Source organism: Canis aureus, chromosome 19 (assembly GCF_053574225.1).
Source record: "Canis aureus isolate CA01 chromosome 19, VMU_Caureus_v.1.0, whole genome shotgun sequence".
Lineage (NCBI taxonomy): Eukaryota > Metazoa > Chordata > Mammalia > Carnivora > Canidae > Canis > Canis aureus.
Genome location: NC_135629.1, coordinates 28761588 through 28788946, shown reverse-complemented (window position 1 = coordinate 28788946; position 27359 = coordinate 28761588). Strand labels below are relative to the sequence as shown.

The 27359-nt window shown below is 39.3% G+C and overlaps 1 protein-coding gene across 2 annotated transcripts in view; it reads left to right on the top strand.

Moving 5' to 3' along the window:
* Positions 1-27359, top strand: part of SYNPR (synaptoporin) — a 291170-nt gene that overhangs the window by 163608 nt on the left and 100203 nt on the right. For both annotated transcript variants that reach the window (XM_077858229.1, XM_077858230.1), the window contains one exon: positions 19653-19777. In XM_077858229.1, coding sequence (XP_077714355.1) covers positions 19653-19777 — 125 coding nt within the window. The remainder of the gene's footprint in view (positions 1-19652; positions 19778-27359) is intronic.

Here is a 27359-nt window from a genome sequence, read left to right as displayed (position 1 = left end):
TTCCATCAAATTATAAGCTCAAATTGTAAGACAGAAAGCCTCTATTTATATTCTTCAGTGCATTTACTGAGCAGCAGTGTCTAGTGCATATTGTACACTAAGTAATATATATTTGAGTGAGTGAATGAGCAAACGAATGAATGAATGAATAGCTATTTATAGCTATACACATAAATGTGCATGAGACATGGTTCCTGCCCTCAACAGTGTATATTTTGATTGAGAGGAAAGTGTGTGAATTATTTTTCCAATTTCCAGAGGCTGCTTGCATTCCTTGACTTGTGGCTCCTTCTTCCATCTTCAAAACCAGTAACCTGGTTCAGACATCTTTAAATCAGTCTCTCCTCTACCTCCTCTGTTTTTGTCACCACCTCTCCTTCTGACCTATCTGCCTCCTTCTTATAAGGACCTTTGTGAATGCATTGGACCTGCTCACATAATCCAGGATAATCTCATCTCAGAGTCTTAATTTAATTGCATCTGTAAAATTCCTTTTACCAAGAAAGGTTATTATATGGCAGGAGATTAGTACATGGGAATTTTTTTGGGGGGGGGAGTCATTATTCTGTCTACCACAGAATTATGAAGAAGTAATATAAGAATGGCTTCACAAAGAAAGAACACTTGAATTGAGCCTAAAAGACAAAGATGAGAAAGACTGTCTAGGAAATTACAGAAGCATCAATGAGAGCTTATAAACAGGAATGGCCAAGATATTTTTTGATGGAGGGTGCATTTTTAAGTAATTCCTTGTACACTGAAGACATTGAGAGATGAAGCTGGAAAGGCAAGGATCTAAAGGCATAAGGTCCTGAATGCCATGCTAAGGAAGTTACTTTATCTGGTAGGCAGTGGAGAATCACTGAATGGTGGTAACTGGGAAAGTGAAACTAACATAGTCAAACTTGCATTCTGGAAAAATCACTCTTCCAGCAGAGTAGAGCCTGGATGTCCTGCGACAAAGCTGGAGGCAGATACGGCTGATGGATAGTTGACTGTAACTCTAGGCAAGCAATCAATGGTAGTGACCTGGGCAAAGACAGTAGCAGGTGAAGAGAGAAGGGGACAGAGCTATGACTATTGTACAGAATACAGAACCAGCAAAGCTGGGTGACTGAGTGAATGAAATGAGAGAAAGAAGAATACAGGATTACTCTCAGGGCTTTGGCTCTGATGATGGAACAGAAGGAGGTACCACAGCCTGAGTCTGAGCATATCTCAAATGAGGCTGTTCCTATGGGTTCTAAGAGTCCCCTAAAAGGAACACAGTCTTTACATGCCCATTAAGTCCAGTATCCTAATGTCATACTGAATTTATTGTTTCATTTACAGTGCTTCACTGAACTTGCAGCATTAGAAATGAGAACAACATAATAATCATAACCATTAAGGAGATCTGCTTCCTCTGAAGCAAGCTTTACATTACCCAGCTCTTCCCACTTTCCTCTGGCATTTGTCTATCAGTTCTTTCCAAGGAACAGAAACATATCAGCCAATAAAAGCCAAACAAATGTAGCAGCTTCCTCCTTTCACTTGAGCAAGTCTGTCACTTTTTATATCTTCGTTCTGGCCTTTTTCTGGACTTGTGTCAAAACACAGCTTCTAATCCTTTCCCCACAGACCACTGGTTCTACTAGGATTTTGGATTCCATTTCAACATCTGCCAAATACAGTAGTAAGTCTGTATGAGATCAAAAGGACCTCAGGTCCAAGTTCTAATCCAAAGACAGGTTCTGCTTGTCTTCAAATGCTTCTAGGTATGGATGCGATTCAGAAGAAGGAGGATGTCTCTAGATTTGGCTAAGAATTAATCTCATAAAGTCCAGGGTTCAACTCCTGGCTTTGCCATTTACTTATTGTATGATTTCAGAGAAGTTACCATGTTACGACTCTCAATTGCATACATGTAGAACTAAGGTAGTACCTATCTTGCAGGTCTGTTGGGGTGATCATTTCAGATAATGCATGTAAAGCACTTCTACTCAGGTCTGACATGTAGTAAATGCTTCCTCAGTATTAGTTGCTCTTTTGATCATAAGTATTTTATTATTAATAATTACTATAATGTAACTCATAAATAAATAAATAAATAAACAGATTTCATGTAAATCTTGACTCCTTATGAGGGCTTGCCTGGTCCTGCTTCAAGTTCCAACTTATTCCATTCCTCTCCTTGCTCACTGCAGCCACAAGAGCTTCCTTTCATTTCTTCAAACCTGCCCAGCTATTGCCCTTCTCAGAATCTTCTGCCTGGGAGTGTCTTTTTATCCATCTCTGTTCCCAGCACTAGCTTCTTGTCAGTCTTTTCTTTGTTCCCAGCACTAGCTTCTTTTCAGTCTTTTTGGGCCTGAGTATTGCCTCCTTAAAGAAGCCATCTCTGTCCACCTTATCTAAGAAGGCCCCACTGTTATTCTCTATCATTGTACTGGCTCGTACCTTCATCTCCTTTGTCACAATTTTGTATTTGTTTATTCATTTACTACTTACTGTTCTCACCATAGTTTTAGCCCCAAGAGGGTGGCATCAGTATATATATCCATCTATTTATCTATCTCCAACATCGACACACCTGGTATACAGTAGGTAGTTAGTAAATATTTACATTTAGAAGATGATATTCATTTTTTTAACTTTAAGGAGAAAGTCTACATACCTCTGATAAAGTTGCATTAGATAATAGATTGTTCCAGGCAGAACCATATATCAAATAAAACCTCGAATCCAGTGGTATGGATTTATACTCATTAACCTTTAATTTAGGTCACTGCATTACATTTTATTACCAGACCATAGGGAACCTGCTTTCTAGAGTTGTTGGTAACACAGGTCATAAAAGATGGCTTTCCTAAATTGTGCATTGATATAAAATGAGCTGAGACTTATCTCTCTCAAATGGTGACATCCTCTCACATCTATTACGATTGGGAAGAGATGAAAACATTAGACTGGAAAATTATCCTTTGCATACTTCATTGTGCATCCATTTAAATTTGCATTTCCAACCAATCTCTGCTAAGGAAACCAAAACACTTAGTTTTTGATGGTCTTGAATCAGCCTCTTGGGCATGCCTTTGGTTTCCTATAAGAGGAAATGTGCTGGTGTACAGCAACCAGGGCCATCAGAGAAATGAGGGCAGGTCAGGCTCACCATTCCTGTTGGGCTCCTCTGCTCTGCAGACATAAGTTCAACCACCATGGTAGCCATTAACCCCATTCCTCAGAGACCAGTTTATTCCACTGGAAATTGACTCAATGCCACTGCAGTCATTGGGGTCTTCTTTTTGACAGCAGATTTCCCAGAAGGATTTTGTTGCTTTCTTTCATATTTGAGGGAACAAGATGAAATCACTGGCTTCATTTATGTGGTGGGGATCCCTGGATGGCGCAGTGGTTTGGCGCCTGCCTTTGGCCCAGGGCACGATCCTGGAGACCCACGTTGGGCTCCCGGTGCATGGAGCCTGCTTCTCCCTCTGCCTGTGTCTCTGCCTCTCTCTCTCTCACTGTGTGCCTATCATAAATTTAAAAAAAAAAAAATTAAAAAAAAGAAAAAGAAATTTATGTGGTGATGAGAATTTTTCTAAAAAGGAAGTTCATAGCCTTCAGCAACTTCCCGAAGGATAAAGTGAGGTAAAACAGCAGCCCACAGATATTCCCCATGTCATCCTAGACTTTCCTAGATGACCACTATCAAATATCCCCCAAAACACGTTCATCTTATTCCAACTTCCAAGAAGATCTCACTCCTTGGAATGTTGCTATTCAAGTATTGTAACTCTTAGTTATCTACTTTTGTCTATTGTGTCTGCCTTTTTCCCTTACATGAATTCAAATTTTATGTGGATACCTTTTCTTCTAACTTCCAGTTCTACGTACCTCCTTTTAGACTCTTATTTAAATCACTTTTGGTGGACCTCCCTTCCACCCAAATACTTGGAAATAAAGTTATGGGTTCTGCTCTGTTTCGAGAGAGAACCTCAAAATATATCCCTGGGATGTATTTTCATTTACTCAACAAATTAATATTAAAATCTTGCTATGAGCTAAGCATCACGTTTACCCCGATGACAGTTTTGTCATGTTGGTCTTTATTTACATTCATTAAAGAATTTACAAGGTTCTCCAGCCCACACGCAAATCCCATCTTTTAAAATTATGTCACTATTTTTTGAGTGACTAATTCCCCTGAACAAATAAGGTGACTCTCTGATAGTATTTTAACCTTACTCAATGTGTTAGAAAGTGCTGTAAGTGGGGCACCTAGGTGGCTCAGCGGATTAAGCCTCTGCCTTCTGCTTAGGTCAGGATGCCAGGGTCCTGGACTGGAGCCCCACATGGAGCCCTGCATTGGGCTTCCAGCTCAGCAGACACTCTGCTTCTCCCCCTCCCTCTGCTATTCCCCCATTTGTGCTCTCTGGCTCTCTGGAGCATCCTCTCTCTCTGTCTTTCTCTCTGGCTCCCTCTGTCTCTGTCAAATAAATAAATAAAAATCTTTAAAAAAAAGAAAAGTGCTATAAGTATAATCTGGAGCCAGAAAGTAAATTTTTTGGAAAGGTCACTCACTCTGTCTTTTAGTTGCAATCTCTTTTGCAGTGTTGAAGTGGATGGGATAATATTTATGTCTCCGCTTATCAGTTTGGTCTATATGAACTCCACTTAACATTAGTACTCAGAAACTAAAACCAATATATTAAATATTAAGTAATTTGATATATTTTATTACCTCTTGAACTTAATCAATAGAAAGACATTATTGAATGATGGTGGGGATTTTTGTCTTATTGTCTAGGAAATGATGTCCTTAACATGGCATGTATAGTCCTTTAGGCTATGGTAATCTTTCATCTCATTAAAGTATAATGAGAAAAAGCTACTCTTTCATAATGAGGCAGAACTAAATGGGTTCTTAGGACAATCAATAAAAGATTATTAAGAAAGAAAATTTTGTTAAAAAATAGAATATATTTTCTTCTAAGTCCTGCAGTATCATAATAGAACAGAGTGTGACTTCCTTGCCTTAAAAAGCAGTCCTCTCAGGAATTTTGATTAAGATTAATTTTGAATATCTTTTAAAAATAAAACGTGAAAACTGTTTACATATATATTAAATTAAAAAACTACTGAATTTTGTCTAAACATATGCATTCATATCTAGGTTCATTTATAATATCTCAGTTGTTGAGGCACCTGAGTGGCTCAGTGGTTGAGTGTCTGCCTTCAGCTCCGGTCATGATCCAGGGTCCTAGGATAGAATCCCACATCAGGCTTTCCACAGAGAGCCTGCTTCTCCTCTGCCTATGTCTCTGTCTCTCTCTGTGTGTCTCTCATGAATGAGTAAAAGTCTTTTTTAAAAATCTCAGTTGTTAAAAACTTTGAATAATGTAAATTTTTACATTATTCAAACACATAAAAACACAGAATAATTTAATGAGTCTCTGTTTACTCATTACTTAGCTCCAACAATAATCAACTCATAGCCAGTGTTGTTCCTTTTTATGCTCCTATTATTACACCTCCTTCCCAGGCATCCTGTCATTTTTCTTATAAATTGGTGTGTATCTCTCAAAAGTATTGAATACAAAAACACTAAATTCCATATCTCACTTTTTAAAAATTAGCAATAATTTAACATCATCAAATATCTATAAGTTCCCAAATGTCTCGTTTGATTTCATGTTTTTTTATAGTTTCCTGAAATCTGGATTTTTTTAAAATCCATCATTGGGTTGATGTAGAGGCAGAGACACAGGCAGAGGGAGAAGCAGGCTCCATGCAGGGAAACCCAGGTGGGACTCGATCCCGGGTCTCCAGGATCACACCCCGGGCTGCAGGCAGCGCTAAACTGCTGCGCCACCGGGGCTACCCTCTCTGAACCCTTTTTAATCTATAAGTTCCTCTCTCTCAATCTCCCCCCTCCAATGTTTCTCTCACACTGCACGTTTTTTGTTGTTCCTGAATAAACAATGTATTTTCCCTTGGAGAGTTTCTCAGGGTCTGGATTTTACTGATTTAGTCCCTATGGTGTCATTTTACATGTTCCTGTCTCTTCTATATTGTTTTGTAAATTGGGCATAGAGGCTCACTGAAATTCAGAGTTTGATTGATTGACTGATTGATTTCTTTTTGCCAAGAATACTTCACAGTTGGTGAAGTCTTCTTCTATTAGACTAAGGCATGTAATATCTGATTATGTCTCTTTATCTGTTATCAGTCATCTGTGCTTAGATTTATTAATTCACTAAAGGTTGTGTCTTAACTCAGACTACCATAACAAAGTACCAGAGACTGGGTGGCTTAAATAACATATTTATTTCTGACAGTTCTGGAGGCTGACAAGTCCAAAGTCAAGTTGCTGGCAAGGCAAATTTCATTCTGAGGCCTGTTATTTTGGCTTATAGGAGTTTATCTTCCTATTGACTGCTCACATAGCCTTTCTCTGGTGAATATGTAGTGGGGGAAGAAGACACAGAGAACCAGGGAGGTTTGATGTTTCCTCTTATATGGATAATAATCCTATGAGGTCAGGGACTCAACCTTCCTTAGAGTTGACATCTTCAAATGCAGCCACACTGGAGATTAGGGCTTCGACATATGAACTTCAACATTCAGTCCATAACAAGTTGGAAAATGGTGATATTCTAATTCTATCATCCTTTTTCATTATTAGGGAACAATTTTATAAAGGGAAATTTCCTCTCTTCTACTGTGTAGTCACTTATAAGTAACATTCTTAAAAAAATGTAAGATGAATGATTGATTCTTCCCTTTTAGTTACTAGTTTTTAAAGTAATGGATTTGTTCACTAATATCCTCTAACAGTGACCAATTAGATTTTTAATTTTGTTTCTTTTAGTGTAGTTATGAACTCATGGATTCAAACTATCATTCCCCATCTGAGTGGCCTTAGACAAATCCCTTAACCCTTCTAAGCCATGGTTTACCCAGCTCTGAAAGGGGGATAATGATGGTACCTATTCACCCAGTGATGAGGTTTCAGAACAACAATATCTCTAAAGCACCCAAAATACTGCTGGACACAAATAGAGTCTCACTAAATAGAAGCAACAGTTGTGTTCTTATTATGATTTGAATTATGATAAGAAAATATTACTTTAGAATCTACTTCAAACTGCTCCAATAGACTTTGACGCTACTATTTTGCTTTTTTTGCAATATGAACGATATGCTACCTTTTAGCTTCCTGTTTTATGTTTGCTTTTCTCCCATTATGTAATCAAAATAATACATAGTGGCAAATTGTCTGTTATGACAGAGGTAATTTGATGACTATGCTTCATGTTTGAGAGGTTCAGAAGTTTTGACCCAGAAATCAAATGGTCAAAAAATCAGAATGATCAAAACAAGTGTATGAATGTCTTAAAGTATGAACAGTATAGAGATGCAACTTGCTAGTGAAGTCAAAGGAAGTAGAACATGGGAAGGTCTTCAAATCTTGAAATCATGAGCTCAAATATGATACCTGTTTATTCTCATAAATTGTATTTGATATTTAATATAGGCACAAAGCACAAAAAATATAAAAATATAAGCAAAAAAATCAACAACAATTATTCTTTTCATGGGATTCTGTACTTTTATCAAGGTGAAGCTGAATTTACAACACAACAATTTTTTTTAAGAAAAGGAGAAAGAATGAGAGAAACTTTTTTTTTTTTTATGAGCCATACTGTCTAGTAAAAAGAATTAGTTGAATGTAGACAATTGGTATGGATCAGTTTTTTTCTCCAAAATAATCTGTTATTCTAATTTGCTTTAGGGATATAAATACAACTCTAGGTCACAAAATGTTTAAATTTTAAAGAAGAGAATGTCAAATAAATTGAATTCAACTAGGACAGAATCCCAACTTGACTTTTATTTTCTGGACATGGTATCTAAGGTATACTCTTTTTTAAAAAATGGGGTTTAAGGGTTGTGACTTATCTTCAGTTTAAGAAAAAAAATCTAGGGATCCCTGGGTGGCGCAGTGGTTTAGCGCCTGCCTTTGGCCCAGGGCGCGATCCTGGAGACCCGGGATCGAATCCCACGTCGGGCTCCCGGTGCATGGAGCCTGCTTCTCCCTCTGCCTGTGTCTCTGCCTCTCTCTCTCTCTCTCTCTGTGACTATCATAAATAAAAAAAAAAAAAAAAATTAAAAAAAAGAAAAAAAATCTAGTCATTCTACATTATCATGAAAGCATGGCTTCTGGCAAAGAATAGTTCATGCCAACATATTCAGTACATATTATTGAACTACAGAATGGTAGCTATGTTCCCTGGGCTTATCTTGCTTTAATTTGCCTGTCAAGCAGAAGTATGCAGTTAATATATCTATCATCAACGATTCTCTTCAGTGCTGTAGAGATGGTTATGATAGGTAAGAAAATTCAGGAAGTCTATATCACATAAAAATGTCAAGTTCAAAAACACTACAATAAGCAAGAAATTAATTCACCAGACTCTAATCAGGTGTCAGGGAAATGGTGTCAGTTCTGGGTGAAAAGCTCTGCTGAATTTTTATTTTTTCTTATTATTCCATTATGACAGATATGAGAGAATTAGAGTTGATTCCTTTAAAAATAATTGCCATCACTGAATCTGATGAAAGATACATTGCACTTTTTAACTCAATTGATGATGGACAGTATACTTGAGCCCTATGTTCCTGTGGCATATTTTGAAATATTTTTACCTTGATCTAAAGAGTGACTTTGTCAAAATATTTTAGTAACTAAGCAGGTCAAAACTGTTATTCCATTTACATCCTCTGCCAATGTAAATAATATGAAGGTATTATTGAAGATTATTCTGGAAGAGAGTGTGGTTTGGTTTTTTTTATATTTTTTCATCCAAATGAAAGTTAAAAACAGCACTACCATCTAATGACAGGCTGAAATTGCTTTGCTCAGGTTACTCAGAGGTTGTCTAAATTTGCAATTTTAATAAATCTTTTTTTTAGTTACAAAAGTTATACACGCTTATTGGCAGAAATTGAAACAATACAAAAATAATGAGGGCCACCTAGGTAGCTCAGTCAGTTAAACGTCCGACTTTTGATTTCAGCTCAGGTCATGATCTTAGGGTCATGGGATCAAGCCCCATGTCTAGCTCATGCTCATGAGGAGTCTGCTTGGGATTCTCTCCCTCCCCCTCCTACTCTGCCCCCCACTCTCCGCTTGTGTGCTTACTCTGTCTCTCTAAAATAAATAAATATTTTTTCAAAAAAGAAAACAATACAAAAATAATGAAAAACTGAATTTCTGCCTTCAAAGTCCAGTCCTCAGTGGTAACAACTGATGATACTTCGATGCTACCTCTCTAGACTTTTACAAGTCTATTTGATATATGCATGTATATTATACTTGTCAATTTGCTTTTTTCCTTTACAAAAGATGAAGTTTCTATACTACTATTCATTATTTTTAACTATTGCATAATATTCCATTGACTGAGTATCTCAGAATTTATTTGATTAGTCTATATTTTTATAAGCATGAAGATGGTTTCCAATTTATTTTTACTCTTTCAGGCATGCATTTTACTTCAATGATTTGTCAGGCTTTATGCTGGAAAATAAAATTCAATTAGAAATTCACATTTCAATTTATGGGCAAGTGTTAACTTAAACCTATTATATATGCCTATTATATGAGGTACAGGACTTTCTAGGCACTGTCTAGGACAAGGGAAATGACCACTTACCGAACGGGCTTTCCTATGCTGTCTTGCCTTTATAAAATGCTTTGGTTACTTGTTTTACTTCTGCCCCTGTCTCCCTAAGTTCTTTGGCAGACAGTGAAAACTGACTGACTCAGCAACCATTCTTAGCTTTTGTCCCCTTGCTTATCTTCCCTCTGGAACCCAGGAAAGTTGAATATTCACGTTCCAGTCTCTCATGCAGCTAACATGTCCATGGATACAGCAGCCATTCTGTGACTATGAGGCCAAGATCATAAGAACCAAAGATATTAGCGATCCCTGGGTGGCTCAGTGGTTCGGCGCCTGCCTTTGGTCCAGGGCGTGATCCTGGAGTCTTGGGATCGAGTCCCGCATCAGGCTCCTGGCATGAAGCCTGCTTCTCCCTCTGCCTGTGTCTCTGCCTCTCTCTCTCTCTCTCTCTCTCAATCTCTCTCCCTCTCTCTATGTCTATCATGAATAAATAAATAAAATCTTAAAAAAAAAGAACCAAAGATATGTTTGTACAGATATCATCAATTCTGGACTTCTCAATATGTATGAAAAGTAAACCTTTATTTGTTTAAGCCACTATAAGTCAAGCTTTCTGCTACCAGTGACCAAATACTTTACTAATTGATCCAGTCTTTAGGCTGCACATTTAAGACAATGAAAACAGAAACTTCTTTTGCTTTGTAAGTAATTTGGAGCTCTGTTTCTGTAGCACCTGCTCAGAATTTCTCAGGTGACGGTGTGAAGTACCAATTCCGTGAGGCTGCTTTTTCCTGGGAGGATTTCATACAAATCACAGAATGGATAGAAAGGCACAATAGCCAATGTTTGATAGGTAGCATGAAATGGAATGCAGTGTAGGAGATACTGGTGCTGGTTAAAAACACAGATAGTTATGTAACAAGAGAAAACATACAGTTCTACACAGGAAGGCTTTTTTGACAGTAGCTTTCAGAGCCTCCCTATAAGATACAATTATATTGTCTTCCAGGGACAACTGGCAGTTTTATTCTTCACATGAAGGTCCCATCTGATGTTTTACAGGGTTATTCACAGAAGTTTTCTGGGTCAGAATATTGCAGTAACCATAAACTGATAGTAAAGAAAGTGCCTGGTCAATTTCCCTGGAAAAATCCAATTATCAGCAAGAGAAGACACACTAAAAGAAAGTATTAGACAAAGATGAGTAGAAATGGAACATTAAGTTTTAAAGGTGTTCATCAATCTGCTGGGGGCCTCCTGGGTAGCCAGTGGGGTATGAGGGAAGCCACAGTTCATCAAAAACCCATTCTGCACCAGAAACTAACTTGACAGTATGTATTCTTCACTTCCAGGGCTACTATTGAGATAATCAGCTCCTGTAAACAATTGTGTTCACAAAAATGCTCTTCGAGGGTTCTTGGGACAAATGGCTCATCAGTCCAAGACAAATCATAAAAGGAGAATGGACAAGAGGGGTTCTTCAGAGGGAAGTGGGGGGGGAGAATTGGGTCCCTTTAACCTATAAACTGTCGAGTGATAGAGATGTATGAAAGTGAGCAAGCCACCAGCCCTGCTGTGGCTGACAGGAGGGACTTCTGAGGTATAATTGACATGACCTACTCACAATAAGCTTTCTAAGTGTTTTTGTCATGCTAGACTCTAACTCTCTTCCCCTGGTGACCTGTGATACTGTGGCATGAAGGTTTGTGTTGCTGAGACAAAATACATGAGCTACCACTGGTATCCATTTGGATGATCAGGGCTTTGTCCTATGAATGCTTTCTTCAGTCATTTGGCTTTCTGAGCATTGATGTGATGGAGAGTACCTTACTACGCTCATAATTGACATCTCCATATTAGTCCTTCTGTAGCATGTGCTAGCCAAGAGAGGTCCCTTTCACAGCCCTGGGAAAGTTGAGAAGGAAGATAAACTTTAGAGAAAGGCAGATCTGAGTTCAAACCATGACTACATCACATATCAAAAACCTGTGTGACCTCGGTGTGCTGTTTTACTTCAGTTTTATCATCTATAAAATAAGGGATTGTGTTTCTACTTCAAAGGTTGTTAAGAAGATTAAATAAGCTAATGTAAAGAATGTACTTAATGAAGAGATTGGCACAAAGAGTCAACTATCATTGTTTTATTGTTATTGTTATCAGCATAATATATATTATTGTTTTGTGTGCCAAAATATGCTTTTCTATGAACTTCATCCTCTAATCTTCTCTTGCCCATTCATTCATATTCATTCACTTGGTAAAATTTATGAGCCACAAATGATGTTTTGGAACAGCAAGAGATATAAATGAGACTGTTGGCGCAGAGTTTATAGATCTTAGAGAAATAAGACACTTGCTGGTCTTCCAGCATCCTGTCCCTCCCTCTCTCAGTCCACACTCTGCATGGCAACCACCTGGCTTGTCTGAAATGCAGACTTGTCATGCCCTCCCCCTACTGCTGAAATCCAGTCCCCTCACAAAACTGGTGTTTCTTCCCATTGACAGACTATTTCTACAAGAGTCAAATAGTAAATATGTTTGGTTTTGTGGACCAGGATCTTTATTGTCAGTATTCAGTTCTGTCATTGTAGAGTAAAAGCAGCTATATATATATACATACATGAATAGATGTGGCTGGATATCACCCAGGGACCATAGTTTTTGGATCCCTGTTAGAATTTACTTAAAACATCCCCCCCTTCATCTTGAACAGTCACTCCCTTCTTCCCACCTTGCAGCTGTGCCAAATGCACAGCCCAAATGTGCCCCATTTGCTCACTTGAGATCCTTTGACTTGTTGCTGCTCTTTGCCTAGAATACTCGTCTTCTCCCTCTTACCTGGATAAATCTGGCATAGTTTCCTGATTTCTCCTTAGTTATCTACTTCTCCAGAAAGCTATACCTCATTTCTCTTCCACTCCTCTCTAACTATATACCATATGTACCATAAAATATGTACCATATTTTCCTGTAACATGCTCAGTTACACAATAAAACAATGTCATGGTGCCTTTTCATTAACTTGTCTGTATTCTCAAATAGACAGCAAGTTCCCTAGAGGTGGAACAGGGAAACATATTTTCTTATTTAGTCAACAGATATTTAGGGAGTACCTACTTCATGCCAAGTATTGTACAAGGTGGTAGGGATCCAGCAATAGACAAGTATCTTACCTTTCCTCAGTGAAATAGTCAAACAAAATATGAACCAGTGAATAAATAATGCCAAAAATATGATTTTGAAACATCTGTTCATGTAAAAACAAACAAACAAAGGCAGAGAGTAATGGGGCCAGAACTGGGGTGGGCTGAGGTCAGGAAGCCTACTCTGGATAATGTCAAAGAACACCTCCTATTACAAAGGAACTCAGCTTATTTAGAGAGGGCTGGGGAGATGAGAGTGTGAAAAACTGGAAGCTGAGAGGCAAGAGACAAGGTGTGTCAAGAGGTACAATTCGTTTTATTAATGTAATCCTTGGGCACAGTTCAGTGCCTGAATAGTATTAGGCCCTTGGTCAGGATTTAATAACTCAGTTGTATTCCCCCAAAATAGATCCTGAGACAAGAACTTTGACTCAGGAAGTTTACTTGAGGGGTGATATGAAGAGGCACAATGATGAGTAAGGAGTTGAGACAGGGAAAGGAGGAACACCCACTACAGGTATTAATGAGCAGAGAGGTGTTGCTGTAGGCAACAGGGGCTCAATCTCAAAAGGAAGTCTCTGAAAAACTGTACTAAATGCACCTCAGAGTGGCAAGAACACTGGGGTTTTGTCCACTAATTTCCATCCCAAATTGGTTGAAAGCCAGCAGAGAAGTCACTCCAGAGGACTTCCACCATGCTCCAGTCACAGGCTGAGCACATTCCCGCTGCCTGAGAAAGCCCTCAGCAGAGAGGCTCTCAGTTTTGGAGGGGGAAGCCTTTGGTGTGTAGATATACCTGACTAGCTTCCTGAAGCTGCAGGTGGCCTCTAGGGCCAGCTACTGGGATATAGGCAGGGCATCAACAGCTTCTGCTACAATAACTAAGTGAATAAGTGATTGGGGGGCAGCTCAGGTGGCTCAGCAGTTTAGCGCCGCCTTCAGCCCAAGGTGTGATCCTGAAGACCCGGGATCGAGTCCCACATCGGGCTCCCTGCATGGAGCCTGCTTCTCCCTCTGCCTGTGTCTGTGCCTCTCTCTCTCTCTCTCTCTCTCTCTCATGAATAAATAAATAAAATCTTTTAAAAAATAAGTGATTGGGTGGATAAATAAATGAAAGAATGAATAGTTGTACCTGATGAAAGAGGAGTAAGTCAACGCAGTAAGCACAAGGTGAGTAATATGAATAACAGAAAATAAGAAATAAGAAGAGTAAGTCAATGAAATAACACCCTTGCTCCTAGGGAGAATCAAGGAAGGTCCCTTGGGAGCAGTGCTGTGCTAGAGCACAGCTGATGGTACAGCTCTCCTTCCAATCAAGTTTACAGGTATTGGGAGGATAGCTTGGGATTGGCCATAGTGGGAATATTCACACCATGGAAATTGACAAATCAAATGCTAGAAATCCATGCTTTATCCTGTGGAGATCTGATTGTCAGCACACACAGCTCAGTGGCAACATGAGTATTGGTACTTGGTTTCAATTTTCCAATCCCTTTTATTCTAGTCTCCTTACTCTCACTTATTTCTTCAAAGGTATCCCGAGGTTGTATATCAGGCCACGGAAAATGTCCCCTCCCTAACTTTCCTGAAGACCACAGGTTTCTGTGAGAGCTATTAATCACCCTGATTTCTTCTGATTTCTTGTCCTCCTCTAACCTATTGCTTTCAACTATGCCTTGCAAATTAACCAGAAGGATTAATAGCATCTTTCATTGATATTCCTTGTGTGGTTCACTTAGTTCTGAGGAGGGAGCTGCTTGCCCTCTTTCCAGGGAAAAACCTTTGGTATCATTAAGTGTGCAAAAGTGTTTCTGCTATTGCTGATTTTGGTTTATAGATGCTTATTAAGCCAGAAAATGCAAGACAATGCTTCTGTCTCTTTTACCTGAATGTATTTCTAAACAGTCTGCATGCAAAGGAAATCTCTGCTGGTTAATTTTGTCCATTTAGAGAATAATTTTTTGTTGTTAGGAACAGAACTGTAGATCATCCAAGACAGTAGTGAAATGAGAGTTCATCACAGGAGATTATTTTCAGTCTCTTGAATTCAAGGGAAGTGAATGATGGGACCAGTGGTTATGATATTGATTATCTTAAAATGTCCTAGAGGATGAGGTAGGTGTCTGCTCTGTTTGAAAACTGGAAACTTGAGGAAAGATAGCCACACAGAGGTTTTATAATTTCACTTGGTTGGGTTAAATGGACTTTTGCCCCAGCGTTATGACCCCAGTATCTACAAAGGTGAGTAAATAGATTGCATTACCAGAAAGAGTGCAATGCTAGCTGAGGATATATGGGCAGAGCCCAGGGTTTGGAAAAAATGACACAAGCATACATATGCACACACAGACTCCATATCTTCACATCTCTCAGACAGTTGCTTATAGTACTTGCTGAGTCAGCCTCAGATGGAGGTCTTTCTCTCTAGTCCCTCTCTCATCTCTTCCAAATACCCCCACATACCCAGTTCCTTCAGGCTCTTTTCTCTCTTCAGACTTATAGAACTACCTCGAGTTCTCATTCTTTCTTGGCCATATAACACAGTTCCCTCCCAACATTGGCCTTGCAGAGCCAAGCATCTACAAGATGCACCAACCTTCTTCCTCTTGCTAATTTTAACAGCCTCTCAGAGAAATGATTGTCAAGCTATGGAAATTTCTGTCTTTTCACAGTGCCTTCCAAGAACCTCCCTTCTAAAATCCTCCACCTCATCAAGGGTGATAAGAAGGAAGGGAGGAAGGAAAGAAGGAAGGAAGGAAGGAAGGAAGGAAGGAAGGAAGGAAGGAAGGAAGGAGGGAGGGAGGACAAAGAGCACAAAGCATCTATTCTGCTTGGCTAGTGAGCTGCCTGTATGTGCCTCTAAGACACTCAGGAGAAGCATGGAGAACCACAGGCCACTAAAGCACGATGGTGCATTTTTTTTGGTCAAAGAAGACTGGAATGTTTGATATCTAACTCCCACCTAGCTGGCTAGAAATTGTTTTCCTGCTATTGTAGAGCTAATTAGAAGAATGCTGACTCAGGGAATCCAGATCCCAGGATTCTAGTGCCAACTCTGCTCTAACTCAGTGGGAGCAAGTGAATTTTCTTCTGGACTTCTCCGTTTTTTCAATAGTATAGTAGTACTAGTGATGGTAGCAAAGGAAGAAGGAGAAGGAGGAGACACTTTAATGTTTGTTGAGGGCTGTGAGCCTGATGCTTTACATATGTTCTCCAAGCTAAAGCACACAAAATCATATGAGGTAAATACTATTATTCTCAGACTCTTTCATTATCTAATTGCCACACTGACCTTCCACTGGCAAACTTTTCCTCCCTTGGGGTTTCACTTGAGCTGTTCCCTCTGCCCAGAGCACTTCCCTCTACTCCCCATGGCTTCCTTTCCTTCATCCTCAAGGTCTAAGCTTACATGTGACTTTCCTCAGGTGTAACTTCCTGTGTAGAAGAGCTTCCTCCCCAAAACACATAACAATTTGTAATTGTTTCGTGTGTATGTTCTTTCTGACTCTGTCTCCCCCATCCAGCATTGAGCTCCATAGTGAGCAGGGACCTTCTTTGTCTTTGTGTTTACTCTTTTATCTTTCTGTTCCTTCCCAGCTGGCACCAAGTAAGTGCAAAACATTAAACATCTGCTGAATGAACCAGTGAATTAGTCCTGATTTAGGAGATATAGGAACTTAGGTTTGGAGAAGTTAAATAACTTGCTCAGTGCTTGACAGCTAGGAATTGGACTCAAACTCGGGTTTTGCTTGGCTCCACAGTCACTCTGCCCAACCACCTAGGGAGAGTGGGTGGGCAGACTTCTGGGAGGGGAATCCGTGAGAGCATTTTCCAAGTTTCCTCCTACTCTACGTTCCTCTTCAGTTTTGACCCCCCGAAGAGCTTCTGGTCCCCTTTTCCTACTTTGTCTTGATGTATTCTAATTACAGAGCTAGGCTCCCGGCTGATAGAGTCTGAAGGAGTTGATTTCACTCTCCCAAATATGGAATCAGCCATGCCTGTGATATGTTATTCACTCAGCAGGATCTGACTCTCCCAGTGTTGTACAGACATTATCTGTTTAATCCTCACCAAACCCATGTGAATTTGTTATCGGTCACACAGTATGATTTCTCTTTAATCAGTAAGGACTGAGGAAGGGAGAAAGTTAACCAGAAAGCCCATAGGTATCATTTTTAACTTAAGTACAATGTCTTATATTTTCAGAGCTCAGTAGAGGTTAAAAGAAAAAGTAGCAGTGTGTGTGGTTTTAATAGTTTGACACCTTCCTTCTATGCATCTAACGTTTTGAATAGTTAAAGACATAATAATTATCATTCCATCTTAAGTTCATTACATGGTAGTATTAATAATCCTTACTGTATATAAAGCACTTTAATGTAAGATGAAAAGCTAAGAGTTAGTTTCCCTTATAGCTATTAAGCACTGAAATTAGCAGGATTTATCGTTATGTCCCTTCAACTCCAACTAGCTACATTTTAATGTTTTAAGGAATTTTTTAAAATGCAACTGCTTAGAGCCTTTCTACTATTCTTCTACATCTTTAATATGGGAATGCTAAGCTTCACACACACACACACACACACATCATCACTGTTAAGAGAAAATAACATCACATATGTTAAGTGCTGGGCCCAATACCTGGCCCATAGTAGACACTTAATAATGGCAAGAATGGACAGTTCTCCTAACCTTGACATGTACAAGTGCTAATTACACGCTTATGATTCTTGCCCATAGAAGTGCACATGTGCAACTACAACATAAATCTCTGCATGAATTGAGAGGGGCTGCCCATAAATATGTATTCCATCTCACTTAATCCTCTCAGTGATTCAAGAAGATACAGAGGACATTCCTGTCTTACAGATGAGAAAGCATGGACAGGATACAGCCTGTCTCCATAGCCATACCACAGAGTTCTGGGCTCCCTTACTCCACTCTTCCTTCTGGAAGAAATCTTACTGAAGGCAGTATTTTGACATGACACAAAGGCCAAAACATCCAGTATTATAGAATGCAACTTAGATTTAAGCGTTGAACAATTAAACTCATTTCCTCCTATTCCTACCAATACTAAGAGCTGACAGAAAGAGAGCATTTGGTCGTGAGAAGTGAGCAGATGCACGCCACCGGGATAAAAATCAGGTTCCCTTCAGCCTTGGTGTTCCATGTGCATCAGCCCCAGATTGTGGAGTGGATTGGAGTAGCTTCTGAACGCCTCCTCAAATGCTATCAATGAAGCAAACTAGGAAGAAAAGTGAAGCAAAACAGATCGGTTTTTCTGGAGTGTTTGGATGCTGGTTCACTGGGGCTGATGGTCATGTCAATTTAGCTAAACAGTAAGTCTGAATTTCCTATTTTATGGCCTGGAATATCTTACGAAGGAGCCATCCACATCTCTTTAGAGTAATAACATTTATTGAGTACTTACCCTCTGCCAGGATCAGTTCAAATGCTTTACACACATAAACACAGTTACTACATCTACTATATCTTTTGGTTAAGTTGTTTCCATTTTTAAAATACTTATTTTTGTCATTAATCAGTCTGTTTTTCCTATTGAAGTCAGATGGCCAATTGAGACCAACAGCTCTGAGACTTTTGCACTACCAAGGAAGACTGAGGTGGCGGGTGTTATGGATAACACTCATTTCACCAATAGACTTGATGACATTGCCAGTTCCCGCAGCTTTCTTGTCCACAGCAACTGTCTGCTTTGTGTTATGAATAACAAAATAATCCAGAGGAATTATTATGAGTGCTGTTTTACTCATAAGGAAACCAAGACATGGGAAAAATTAAGGAAACTTCCTAAGGTCACATTCTGGAACCCATACATTTAACCCTTATACAATAATTCTGCTTTGCTGTGCAAAGTGAGTTAGTGTTACTAATGGGACCCCAAACTACCTCAAGAAGCTGAATTCCAAAATGAAAATAAAATAAAGAGGATTATTACAGCATGGGTTAATGTTAAAGTGCACTATATTGACTTTCTTTGGAAATGAGCAGGAAATACTTTGAATTTCGCCAAACTGACTAAGTTTAGCAGACAGTTTAGCATTTGCTTCCCATCTTAGGCCATCCTTGGTCTCCCAGATGTATCTTCCTTTTTTAAGACTTCCCTGATTTCCCATTCCTAATTTTCAGTACCCAATTTCCGCAGATCCATGTTCTATACTGGAATAGATTATGAATTAACTTGTAACTAGTTGAATCTTATAATAATTGACAAAGAGCAACTGATATAGAGATGTAACAACCAGGGAGGCTTTGAGGCTGACATATACTGAAATCTCATGCTTTGAAGTACTGCCTTTTAGATACTCATATATTCTCTTTCAGCCCTTTAGCTCTTAAATTCTATGCCTTTTTAAGAAAAAAAAAAACTATATTACTCCAAAAAGATAAAACATGTTTATTGCAGAAAAAACAGATAAACCAAAAGAAAAACGCAAGGAGACACCTCAAATTCTTCCCACCTGGAGGCATCCATCATTAATCCCTTAGTGTGTTGTGTAACTTTCCAGATCTTTCGATATGAGGTCATATCCACCTTCTGAGGTATGACAGCTCTTTACACAATCAAACATAGATATTTTGTCTTTGTGTTCAGTTTTCCTCAGAGTTATCCCAGATTACCAGGCTTTTTTTTCAGATACCACCTCAACAGTCCGTATCATCCTCCTGGCTTTCATCTCCCAGCCTGAACCCAATATGATGTCACATTTCAGAAGAACCATAACCTCTCTCAATTCAGATGCTAAACTCCTATTGATATATTTCATTAGATTAGCATGATTCTAATGACTACCTTCTTTCTTGTTTCTTTTTTCTACAGCTTTTTGCAATCTTTGCATTTGCAACATGCGGTGGCTATTCTGGAGGCCTGCGGCTGAGTGTGGACTGTGTCAACAAGACGGAAAGTAACCTCAGCATTGACATAGCATTTGCCTACCCATTCAGGTAGGGAATAGCTGCTCATGCTCACAGAGAGGCATTTTTTTCTTTCTTATTTTAAAGGAGCGGGAGGGAGAAAGGGAGAGAGATAATCTTAAGCAGGTTCCACATCCAACATGGAGCCCAGTGTTGGGCTCCATTTCGTGGCCCTGAGATCACCACCTGAACCAAAATCAAGAGTCTAATGCTTAACCTAGCGAGCTACCCAGACGTCCCTAGCTGGTATTATTTTTTAAAACAACTTCCAGCATAATGTTTGGCATCTCATTAATCTACTCTTTTATTCACTTCAGTTTAACATTTATTGAGTAATCACCTTGTGCCAGACATGGTGCTGGCTCTGGAATTACAGAGAAAAGTAGAAATTGAAAACTTTTCTTAAATAGGAAAGTACAGTGTTTGCCAAAATCTCTCCCATGGAGTCCTAGATATTTAATGTTTAATGTAGAAAAGGAGGAGGGAGAGGAGATGTGGGGAATAATTTAAAAATTATATAGTCAAATAAGTTTAAGAAATACTTCTTAGCACTCTGCCTTTCTAATGCACATTTTGAATCACCAAGAGAAACACAATGTTTCCCAAATATGTTTGACCGCAGACACCTTTCCTCACTAAGCATCTCAGAGGATCTGTATATCATGGAACACATCCTTATTATATTGATTTAGTGAACTTTCCCTAGTCTAAAACAAAAGTACCTCAGCTCGTAGACAAAGAATCATGGGAAGTGGCATTTATACCAATATACTGAATGATTTTTAGGAGTAGAATTAATAAAAGTTGCAAATGCCTCTGCTCAAGTAGATACTCTCTAAAATAAAAATAGAGTGCAAAGGTCAGAAATAGTAAGCATAACCTGGTAATTTGGTTTAAAAAAAAAAGCTACCTTCATGACTAGAAATGAAGCTAGAGGGATTGGTGAAGGGTGCTTGCCACTTCTGAAGTTCTGGATGAACTCCTTAGCTTTAATGGAGAATGGCCAAGCCAATGCACATTCACTGATCAATATGTGGGATCGAGGATAGGAGATAAGAACTACCAATGGCTGGGATCTAGCAGAGGAGTTAAGAAATGTCAATGGCTGGGTACCAGGGGTAGAATGCTTAATAACATTATTCATGAAATTGTAAGGTGTGCATTGCTTCTACAATGATTTCCTACCAAAAGATGTGGTAGCAACAGATGACTTGAAAGTCTGTCCATTAAGATCTGAAGAGTAACAGGTCACTAAACAGGTCTCTCTGTCTCTCATACTGGAAGAGAATAATCAAGAGACCTGGTTAGACAAGAAAACAGTGCCTGTTTTTTTGTTTTGCATTTTGTTTTGTTTTGTTTTGTTTTGTTTTGTTTTTGTTGGTGGAGAGCAGGGTGATATTTAATTTCATGCCATCATTGGTTATGTGTACAATTTGAAAAGACACTTCAAGCAAACAGTTTCCAGTATTGGGCTTAATTTTCTTCCCAAGACATATTGTCAGCCAATAAAAGGCAAAGAAATTGGATAAAAATATTTATTGCCATCTATGAGTACAGTGACCCACTTATTTGGAATATTTTTACTTGGGTTCTGAAACAAAGATATCAACCATTATTTTTTCAGTAGCAGAAACTTGTCTTCCAAACACTACCTTGCTTAGAAGCTCTGTATATAAAACAGACAGGAGTCCCTGAGAAAGTTGAAGCAGGTGAGGAAAGAGGCTGGAAGCACAGAACTTGTCTTCCTTCACCTTCTCCCTGCCACACACATCCTCTACCCACTCTCCTCCTGCTACAGCACCTCTAGTATCTCCTTAGAACCCTGGGCCTCCTATAAGTACTGTAAAAACCAGTTCTAGAAGAAAACAAGAAAGCTTTTGGCTTTCTGATTACCACATCTGTACAACATTTAGAGTCTACTATCAGGAATTCAGATTAGCCCACTCATCCCACAGAATGTCTTACACTTTTGCCCCATTAGTGTCCATCTAAAAGATACCCATACCATTCCAAAAACTAGAGTGTTTTTTTACTAGAGTTGCAATTCCATTCATACATTTGGATGCTTTAAAATGTTGTACCATTATCATCTTGAGGAAGCTGTCAATAGTAAGTGACAACATCTAGAATTTATACAGATTATTTTTATGCCATTTGTTTGAAAAGAAGTTGGGTTAGCAAGAGGCTGATGACATAAATCGTGAAAAAGGTTATTTTCTCCTGAAACTTTACAAGCCAATGCCAATGATTTTATCATAATCTTAGAAATAAAAGAGCATTCACCAGTTTCTAACTATTCAGTTTATTGCAAATACAAGGAAGACAATAAACTCTAATACCAAGTCTGTAAATGACAGAGCAAAGGAAACTTACTTAACTTCCTTATCAGATTATCAGGTGTGGGATAAAGTCAATTTAGAAAATGTTAGATAATTTACAAAATATTCGTGTGCTGCTTCTGATACATATGCCAAAGTGTGTAGCTCCTTTATACCACCAGATGTACATATTTTTGACTCATATCAGAAGGGATTTACATTCAACAATATATTCTTTTACTATGGGCATAAAACATTTGTCCTCTACCTTCCTTTTGACTCGTGATTAAAATGAGCAAGTAATATTTAACCATTTTCTTATCTACTATATGTGCTCATTTGGTTAAAAAGAAACTTGCTTGATAATTTGGAGGGTTCTGGATTCAAAATTTTTAGCCCTTTATACACAGATGTGTGAAGTAGAGTTTTTTATTGTAAGGAATTTAATTTCCAGAGAAAGTGTACTTAAAGAGTGCCAACTAACTCTGCATGGATACTTGATACATATCAAATGGAGGACAAAAATTAAGGAGTTTGGGGGCTATGGGAGCAAAGATTTTCATGGAGAAGGCTAGCTCTAATGGGCCCTAGTGATGAATGAATAAATATGCAAATACCTATTGCAAGCCTGCTATGTAACAACCATTGTGTTAGCCTCATTCATGTATATCATGTGATCAGTACACCGGCCCAGTGAAGCAAGTTACCATTCCTCTGATTGAGTGGGGAGAAATTGGTTCAACAACACATAGAAAATTCATTCTAAACTTTTGGATTTCATATATTCTACTAATTTGAATAAAAGCTAAAGAAAACAATGTTTAGACTGTTGGACGCATGGTGAGAGAGAGCAAAAAAATATGATAAGGAAAAGTGACAAAAGTGGAAAGGCAGTTTTTGACAAGATTTTAGAAGATCTGTAATTTCTAGGGGATTGAATAGGGAAAAGGAGTTACAGATGATAAAAAGAATAATAAGGAAAACCATTTTGAAGTAGAGAATATAGATTTGGATTTGATTATGCAGAGTTTGAGGTGTCTTCTATCAGGAATTTTTGTGCTAAACTCATGTAAGAAGAAGAGGCACAGCCTGAACAGAGTTCAAAAGAGTTGTCTTCATGCAAAGAAAAGGAAGTCCTGGAAGAAGAGAGGTCCTGAGAGAGATGGAAGAACAGGAGCACAGGGCTAACCTATGGGGGATGTCTGTGCTTATAACAAAGGAAGGACATGAGGAATGACTGAGGAAACCAAGAAGAATCAAGTGATGAAGAGCTGAGACAAGTGCTAGTGCTTGGTGGCACTAGCACAGTCCTCCTGGGGTTGTGGCCTGAGTGGGGTAGGGGAATGAGATTCTGAGCCTAATTCTCAGGATTCTTGAAATAGAATTTGAAGAGGGGTCTTCTGTATTGAGGGAAAGACAAACTAGGGTGCTCAGCTGGGTACTGACCACATACAACCTGTTCTCCCCCTTTATAATCATAGACACTTGCTCTGATCCTACCACTCCTGTTTGGAACATGGGGACAGGTGCAGGTTGATGTCAAGAAATCTGTGGAGTTTGGGTCATTACCTAGTAATGCTAGCTCATTGGGGGGGGAGAGTATTTTTTTTCTCAAGATCCATACCCTAGAGCAGTGGTGATAAACTGTTTTACCGTAAGGGCCAATTTGGGGAAAATAAAAATGTTAAGGGCTGCAGTGTTTTATTCCTGTGTTCAGGAAATGCTGCATTTGCAATTACATTTAAGCATTTGTTTATTGTTTCTCATTACCGAAGGGTTTCACTCTTTTTTGGCTAACGTTTCAGAAGTTTTATAACTACAGTATCTCATCATAATGTTGTGCATTAAAATAGATTTTGCGTGTGATGAGACTGAGTGGTTCTACGGGGCAGGGAGAGCTGGAGAGATTTGAGGGTGGTGTAGCCAAAAGGTTAATGGTATATCTTTTGCCAAAACTCTGGCTTCAAATCCAAGCTCTGACACCTAGCAGATGGGCAAGTTATAATCTCCCTGGACCTAGGTTTCCTTATTGTAAGAAGGTAGTACTTGCCTCTTAGTATGATTGTGACCTTTCAGTTAAGTCGTACAAGTTATTTATGTAACACAGAGTTTGACACACATGAAGAGTTCATGGAATTGTAGTGTCCTTGTTGTAGATACGATTAATAGGTTTTTTTTTAAGATTTATTTATTTATTAGAGAGAGCATGTGCAAGCAGGTGGGAGGGGCAGAAGGAAAGAGAGAGAGAAAATCCTCAAGCAGATTTTCTGCTGAGCATGGACCTCTGATATAGGGCTCAATCCCAGGACCCTAAGATCATGACCTGAACTGAAATCAGGAGTCAGCTGCTTTAAAATTTTTTTTTAAAAAAAGGCTTAACTGACTGAGCCACCCACGCACCCTTGATTAATAGAATGTAATGCAAGGAACTAGCACCAGAGTATAGCTATAGACCAAGAATAAGGACAGTCATATTTGGAGATTTCTGCAGTGAAGACAAGAATCGTCATTTGTAGGGAGTGTCTGCAGAGATCACAGAAAATATGGTACAGTGGCTACTGGCTTGGAATGAGTTAAGTGAAAAAATTAGTGAATGACGAATTACTCTACCCTCACCCCACAATTCCCCCCCTGACCTGTGTAGATGGGAGTACTGATGTTAAAACACTTCCCCCAAAACATTGGTGGTGTTGGGGACTTAAAAGGATTCCTTAGTTTGGGTTCTCACGGAAGCACCCCTTGAGACAAGGATTTGTAATTGTCTGGGCAGGTGATCCCTGGCAGTACCAGTAAGGCATAGAGAAAAAGAAGAAAACCATAATCAGTAGATCAATAAGGAGACCAACCTTCTTGGGTTGGAATGAGGTGGAGGGAAGGAGAGAGGTAGGAGATGAACTTGAAGAAGCAGACAGAAGCTGGATCACATAGGATCTTGTGAAATAATATGAGCAATTTGGATTTTATATGGGGTGAGATGGGAAGTTTTCGGAGGTTTTGAACAGCAGAACCATGCAACTTTATGTTTTTGAAAGATCTTGCTTGTGGCTATAAAATAGTCTGGGGGGGCATGAGGCAATGGCGAAGTCAGGGAGGCCAGTTAGGAAACCACTGCAGCCATCCAGGGGAAGGGGAGGCAGTGGCTTGGACAGGGACAGAGGCAGTGGAGAGGGTGCTGTGTGGCATATAGCACTGTTCGCATGGTCATCCATGGCTCATCTCCTATGGGAATTTTCATCTACAACCTAACCCTGTTTGTCATCTTTTACCAGCTTTCTCCATCATTTTTGTGAGTAAGGCTGAGTATTATTTGGTCAGCATGGGGACCAACTTCAGTTTATCATAGGCACCTTTTGGTGCCAAGAATTTTTCAACACTGCATGAGGTTGTCAACCAGTGCAGTCAACAACACACACATAGGCAGCCAGCTGACCTAACTTAAATGGAAACTTACAGAATTCCATTGAGACAACTTTGCACCCACATCTCCGAAAGCCATAAGAAATTTATGAAGTAGACAATAATTCCGCTTTATGAAATCTGGTTGTAAACAAGTCATTGCTGATATCAGTCAAGGTCCAGCCAGGAAAATAGAGCTCATCCCCAAAGAAGGGGATGCAAAGGATGTTCTAACATTTTGCATCCTGAAGAAGGGAACTGGGTAGGTAGGGCTTCAATGATGAGGAAAGGGGACCAAGAGGGAATCCAGAGGTTAGCAACTGTGGGATACCACCACTGCCCCTAAGGTAGAGCAGGAGCTGGCAAAGTAAGGCTCTTGAGCCAAATCCAGCCACCTCACTGCCTTTTTCACATGGTACATGAGCTAAGAATGGTATATATATTTGAGGGGGTTATATTTTTTAATGATTACATTTTAAATATTATAAAAGTAGCTACAAAATAGCCTCAGTTTTGCCTATTGGTAAAACTATAAAACCTAAAGTATTTACTCTCTATCTCTAAAAAAAAAAAAAAATTATTGACCCCCAGGCAAGAAGCATAAAGGGAAGAGGGTCTTATTAGAGTAGAAGATGGGGTCTGCGTGGCCAAAGCTGGGACTATGAAAGGAGCAGGAACCAAGAAAGAGATGCAGCCACTGCTAGAGATGCTGCCCAAAGCCGCAAGAGAGAGGGGGGGAGAGATAGTCGGCTTCTCCCTTGCTGACACCCTCTGGTCTCCCACCAGAGCTTCCCATTGGCTGAACCTAATGCGAAGCCAGTTGATAAGGAAATCAAGCCCTGGAAATGCAGAAAAGAACATGGAAGGAGCAGGGAACTGAGAACAAACAGGCAATGACCAGCACACAGCTCCAATTTGAACTTGTTTCCTTATCTATAAAATGAGAAGACTGAATTGAAGCTTTCTTAAGAGAGAATTAGACCCCTAATTCTATGAAGATGGAAATCTTTTTAGGGCAACAGTTGTACTTGAACTTGGATAGGAGCACTGATGGTGCCCCCACCACTGCTGCTTCAGAGAAAGCAGAAGGAAATAAGAAGATTCAATGAAATTACTTTATATAAGTCTCTTTCAACCTCAGAGGGTTTGCACTGATATTTGTCCTATTTAGGTAAAATCTGTACAGGCTTTGGAAGACCAGGATTGGGGCACTTACTGAGAATGATTGTAGGTTATGTAATCAAAGCTTTTGTTTCTGTGGAGCTCCCAGAGGGAGTTGACAAGTGGCAGAGATTAAATTAGTGTATGCTGAGTGAGCCTTTTATGTAGTTCTTGGTCTCACTGTGTGTAATTTTGCAGAGGAGGCATGAGGGAGTGTGGTGAACAGAACCTCATTACCTGAGAGAAGCTCAACACCTCAGAAGGATGCAAACATTGCTTTCTTCAAAGTTATAAAAATAAGTTCTAGTTCTTTCTTTTATCTGTTTTCCTTCCTAGAATTAGAAGGACAGAGACGGAGACCAAATTGCCTAGAAAAGAACAAAGGAAATCGGCTATACTAATAGCTAGGACTGTCAGAAGGAAACATCCCACTCACATCTCTATGTATATCCTGTCCCTTGAAAATGTTAGGTGCTGGGGTGCCTGGGTTGCTCAGTGGTTGAGTGTCTGCCTTTGGCTCAGGGAGTGATCTTGGGGTTCTGGGATTGAGTCCCACATCAGGCTCCCCGCAAGGATCCTGCTTCTCCCTCTGCATATGGCTCTGCCTCTCTCTGTATGTCTTTTATTCATGAAAGAAGAATTTTTAAAATTTTTAAAAAATATTTTTAAAAAAGAAAGAAAGAAAATGTTAGGTGTCTGTTCCAAGGTCCCAGTAACCTCCATCTCTGCTTCCTTCT